Raw genomic sequence first — 5,785 nt, 5'->3', positions numbered from 1 at the left:
ATATATATATATATATATATATATATATATATATATATATGAATTTTTGAGTTGTGTTAAAATATATCCATTGCAAATATTTATTCACGTACAAAATTGAAAAACAAATGCAATTTAGTGGCTTCACGTCGACGAATACTCTCACACGCCTCATTGCTTTCCCGTGCAGGTACACAACACGCCAACATCTTCACCCGCTAACACGCCTTTTTACCTGCTTGTTAGTGGCGTTTCTCCGGTACCGATGAGTATATAACACTCCGTTACTCATGGTCTCAATTAAAAAGGTGGTTAATCTAACCTATGAGAAATATAGGAAACAGGCTCTCTATCCACTGTTTTCTATATTTCTTATATAGTAGTGTTTGAACGCTTCATTTTATGTCGTTCAAGAACGATGCACACTCCAACTAATTTTTACCGTGAACACTCCACTAAAAATGTTGTCACGTTATACTTGATGCACCTCCGAATTAAAACGTACCGTTAAAAGCAAAATTAATATTTTTACCCCTCAAAGTACATACTTTTTAACATAAATAAAGTACAGTAATTTAATTATATTATTATATTATAATACATATACTAATAGACATAGTTAGCAATCTCTCTATCCGTCGAATAGAGAGAGGAATGATTTTCTCTACTTTTGAGAGTGTTTTTCACTTTGGGTGAAAAAATTACTTGTTTTAATTATCGGATAGGGGAATGATTGTCTACATCTCACTTTCCCATGCACCACTTATGTGGTATTGAGTTTTGTTGTTGTTGTTGTTAATAGACATAGTTGGGGGTACTATTAGTGAATACTACTCCCTCCCAAGCTTTATCGACTTGTACGCTGTGCAAAAATAATTGTACACACAAGGCACTATTGAGCTACAGTGATTTTTTATTTTATTTATTTATATTTTTCCCTACAATTTTTACTAAAAGCCTGCATAAAAACATTTTACATTTTTTTTAAACTTATTTTTTTCATAAAAACGTTACGCTTCCTTCTTACTTTGCTAATTTTACCCTTCTATTTCCTTTTTGCCCAAACAACTTTTTGTATATATTAAAAGAGAGAGTTGGAACTTGCGGCAACCCGCCATCAATCCTCTAGTTTCTACCAGTATTTTGTCTAGAATTTTGGTGGAACAGAAGAAAAACAACCCCACATGTGGTCCCACCCACCCACCCACTTACTAGAAATACTCGTCGTATTACAACAAATACTCGTATCATATAATTTTAAATTTTTTAATAACGTTTTCTAGAACAACCCTTTTCCATATTTCCTCAACTTCTTCATTTATCATTTATATAAGTCATACTTCATTTGTATCCGTGCACTTAAAAATACAAACACTACTAAACTCACCATATTAGTCATCTCTTCATGTTCTTGTTCTCCTTCATTGTTCTAAATTGACTTGTGTAGGAAGTTATGTTCGTGTCATTTATTCCTAGTATTCAACTTCAAGAACTACATCAACATGGTACTCATGTCACATACTAAAATCTCATCATTATTTACTTCTTCCTCTTCGAATTACGATCTGGCTCGATCTCGTTTATTTCTTTCTGGATTTTATTGTTGGGGTTGGGAGTTTCTTACCGCTCTTTTGTTGTTTAGTTGTCATATCTGAACAGAAAAAACCTTATTCGTTTACACGTACAATATATTTACAGTTTAGACAAAGTCTTAGGGTAACAAATATATAGTTGATCAATTAACATGACACATAGGTCAGTTCCAGCACCTTTTCTGAGTAAGACGTATTTGTTGGTGGATGATCCGGGGACTGATGACGTCATATCGTGGAACGAAAACGGAACAGCTTTTGTGGTATGGAAGACGGCTGAGTTCGCGAAGGATTTGTTGCCGAATTCGTTCAAACATAACAATTTCTCAAGCTTTGTTCGCCAGCTTAATACTTATGTAAGTTTTAATCTTTTCTCTTGATTTTTATGTATATATTTGTAGTTAAATTATATAAATAAATAGTTTGGTGTGATACATTTATTTATTTATCAATATGCTAGTAAAAAATGTCATCGTATTTTAGAAAGTGAGCTGATTTGTATATTACTACAATTTTATTTGGTCATACATCATTAAAATATCTTTTTAGACTATATTTTAGTTTTGACATGGTAGAAGTAGCTTAGTTTATTAGAGAAAGTGTAAAATAATTCAAAAAAATATTTTGGTGGGGTATAAAAAAAAACGGTTATGCATCACCTCTCATTTAAAAAATATTTTGTAGATTAAATTCTAACGTTATTTCACATTTAGTTATTTACCATTCCTGGCTAAAAAGTCATCAAAGATATTGTAAAACGATACACGTATTCATGAAATAATATTGCTCAACAACTTGTGTTGATATTTTCAAACTTATTATTTTAAAAAACCAGTTTTAGCATGTTGTATATGTACAATAGAAGTATCTTATGTATAAAAGTAAGTGAATTTATCAAAATAAAAAGTAAATATAACATCATAAAATCTCAATAACAAAAACATGAATATTTATGGGGTTTTTTTTTTTTTTTAACTCAGTTTGGAATCACCCAACAGACTAAACCATATACTTTAGGTCAGGGATAACATTGAATGCAATGTTGTAGTCAGCGGAGTCGAACTGCTAACCTCTCGTAGACCACTACCAGTTGAGCTACAACTCAATGTTAACATGAATATTTATGTTCTTTATTTATGTTCTTTAATCTTTATGTTTTCCAATGAATTCTAACCTATAAAATATGATGATATATTTGAATAACGTATGAATAGGTGTCTTCATAATTTTAGGAACCGGTCGTTGGATTATATCATCATTTGGTTATTAAACTTGACCTTAATGTTTGTTGGTAAATCAATATAAACGATGGAATTGTTAAACTAATTGTTTAATGCTTGCCTTTCAAAATAAATAAATAAATAATAATAATAAGGAGGAGGGGGGGTGGGGATACTCAGGCGTTAGTAAAAGATGGGGTTCTAATTATATATATTATTAATAATAATAAAATCTCAATAGATATCAAAGGTTTGATTGTTTGTTAGTAAAAACAGGGTAGCTAGTGTCGACTAGGATGTGTACTCGATACCAACTAAAAACAAATTGTGAAACACGCTATAAAGACGAGCGGGGCCAATCAACTGACCAAATCAAATACCAATACGATATTTTTACACATTTCACATTATTTTCACACATAAGTTTTCTTGACTTTTATGGCAAACCCATACACATGTTATGCTTTTCCAAAAGCATAGAGCCATAGCCCATAGACTATCGTAGAATATATTTTAGAACTTTAAATCTTATTCTATGTAGTACGTGAAATTTAATGTTGTTCTGCTAATGAAACGAAGAGGCAAACTCACTAAAAATTACAAAATGATGTTCACATAATGGGCTTGTAGAGGTAAGTTTCATAGAGAGAATAGAATAATCTAATTGGCATAATTCATTTATCATCTTGTTTTATAAAAGTTTCTATGCAAAATTTATATGAATGAATGTGCATCTCATTTCTCATCTTGTTTTATAAAAGTTTCTGTGCAAAATTTATATGAATGAATGTGCATCCTCTATTCTCGCAGACCTTCTTTAACAATGCGTGTTGAGCCTTGTGTGCCACCAACACACACCCAACTAACAAGGCGTGTTGGAGCTCTTTTATGTAGGCGTACGTGCTTGGAGCACCAAGAAGATGCAAGGCGTGCAGCCATTGTTACTTTTTTTGGATTGGTTTATTTTTCCTTTTTAGTTAATTTTTATCATCTTTTTCACCCTACTTCTAATCAGATTTTAACACATCACTCAACATGTCACTCAACACACCACTCCATTATTTACCAGCTTACCCACACGCTCATCAAGCACTCCACCTCTACTCAGCAACACGCCAACACACTATCATTATTATTAAAGATGGTTTCAAAGAGCATTTTTCTTTCTCGGGTCGATGGGCCCAACGCATGTGTTGTGGGTTGTTTTATTCAGTTTTTTCTTGGGTAGTACCACTAAAATTAAAGTTAAAGAAAAAATAAAAAATCATACTTGTAATTTATTATTATTATTCAAAGTCCGACTCTCATGACTTAAAAGCTTGATTCCTAAATGTACAATGATATGTAGGTGTACACTTTTGTCTTATAAGACAAAAATGAATAATTACAAAGTTTAGCGATAATTTGATGATTATCAAATAGTACGTAGTAGTAAGAATCAGAGGGTTATGGTCTAATGATGTTAAGGGAACTCAACCATCTTGAAGTTCTGAGTTCGAATCTCGTCGTAGACAAAAAGTGTGTGTGTGTGTGTGTGTTTGTTGTTAAAAAAGTACGTAGTAGTAAGTATAAGGTTGTTTCAATCTAACGAATTGTTTTGGCACTATTTTCTATTTGTAGGGATTTCGAAAAATTGTCCCAGACAAATGGGAGTTTGCAAATGACAACTTTAAACGTGGGCATAGAGAACTTCTCATTGAAATAAGTCGCCGAAAAAATGTGCCATTAACCAAAGCTGGTGCTATTGGAAAGCCAGGTGGCGATGGTTGTCTCACCTCGTCACCAACTAGTTCAAGTAGCAATGATGTTAAATCAAGCTCAACTTCCTCGCCAGATTCAAAGAATCCCGGCTCAGTGGACACATCAACCGTGGAGAAATTAGAGAACTTGTCAGATGAAAATGAGAAATTAAAAAAGGAAAAATTGATATTAACGTTAGAACTTGCACACATGAAGAAACAATGTGATGATTTAGTGGCATTCCTGACACAAAATGTGAAGGTAGCGCCTGATCAGATCAATCATATTATGAAAAAAGATGATGTAGTTAGTGAGACAGTGATGGCAAGTGATGACTCGAATGATGATGATGAAAAAGTAGAATGTATTAAGTTGTTTGGGGTGATGTTGAAAGATGAAAAGAAAAAGAGGGTCCGAGATGAAATTAATAATATTGAGGGGGGCCAAAATAAAGAAACGAAAATGAATGAATATCACAACACGGACCCAGGGATGAATCCATATTTTTCAACCAAAGTATGCAACTAGAAGCTTTCAAATCAAATGACGAGATTGGTATGACTCTTGAGTTGATCTCTTCAAAAATGTTAATTTTATTACTTGTATCAGACACTTTTCTATATTTTTTTGTAAGCTATGACATATAACGCTAAAATAAAATGTTAGGTTGGATTTTTATTAATTTGTGGACATGGAAATTAGTTAATTATAAGTATTTTCTTAATACGAGAAAACTCTCATCTGGCTGCTTACAAACTTATCCACATCATTTGCCTAAATTTTATATGTAGTATTTGTGTTTAATATCAATTTAAAGTTCCAATTCAACGTTTTTATAAAGTCATAAAACATGTTCATTTTCATGAATTCACAAAATTTAGATATTTCGAGACACCATAGTTACAAAACAAGCCCCTAAAATAATAGATCAGGCGTTTTGTTTTATTATATTGATGTTTGAGTGTCATCATTATTTTTCGGCTTTGTGGTGGTTGTGGTAATCGACCGGTTCTTGTATCTACAACTAGATGTGAGACTTTGTTCATCCAGATTATGGTACTCCTTTTCTTTTTGCAACAAAAAGTGGGTCACGGATTATTTAACATCCATTTAGCTTGTGTGTTTTTGGGTGGCGGCATGTAACGACCCGACAAAATCGTCATTGACGGCGCTGTTAACTTATGTCCCGTTGCGTGCTCATAGTCCCTATATGAGACGCGTTTGACCGAAATTATGTCGCATTCATTTGAAACG

The 5,785-nt window shown here is 32.7% G+C and overlaps 1 protein-coding gene across 1 annotated transcript; it reads left to right on the top strand.

The window, feature by feature from the left end:
* The first annotated feature begins 1,491 nt into the window (after nt 1-1,491).
* Nucleotides 1,492-5,207, top strand: LOC139865573 (heat shock factor protein HSF24-like). Its single transcript, XM_071853645.1, has 2 exons — nt 1,492-1,927; nt 4,412-5,207. Exons 1-2 carry the CDS (start codon nt 1,724-1,726, stop codon nt 5,057-5,059), a joined length of 852 nt encoding a protein of 283 aa, XP_071709746.1. The 5' UTR covers nt 1,492-1,723; the 3' UTR covers nt 5,060-5,207.
* The last annotated feature ends 578 nt before the right edge of the window (nt 5,208-5,785 follow it).

The sequence above is a fragment of the Rutidosis leptorrhynchoides genome, chromosome 9 (genome assembly GCF_046630445.1).
Source record: "Rutidosis leptorrhynchoides isolate AG116_Rl617_1_P2 chromosome 9, CSIRO_AGI_Rlap_v1, whole genome shotgun sequence".
Classification (NCBI taxonomy): domain Eukaryota; kingdom Viridiplantae; phylum Streptophyta; class Magnoliopsida; order Asterales; family Asteraceae; genus Rutidosis; species Rutidosis leptorrhynchoides.
This window is presented reverse-complemented; position numbering and strand designations above follow the sequence as displayed.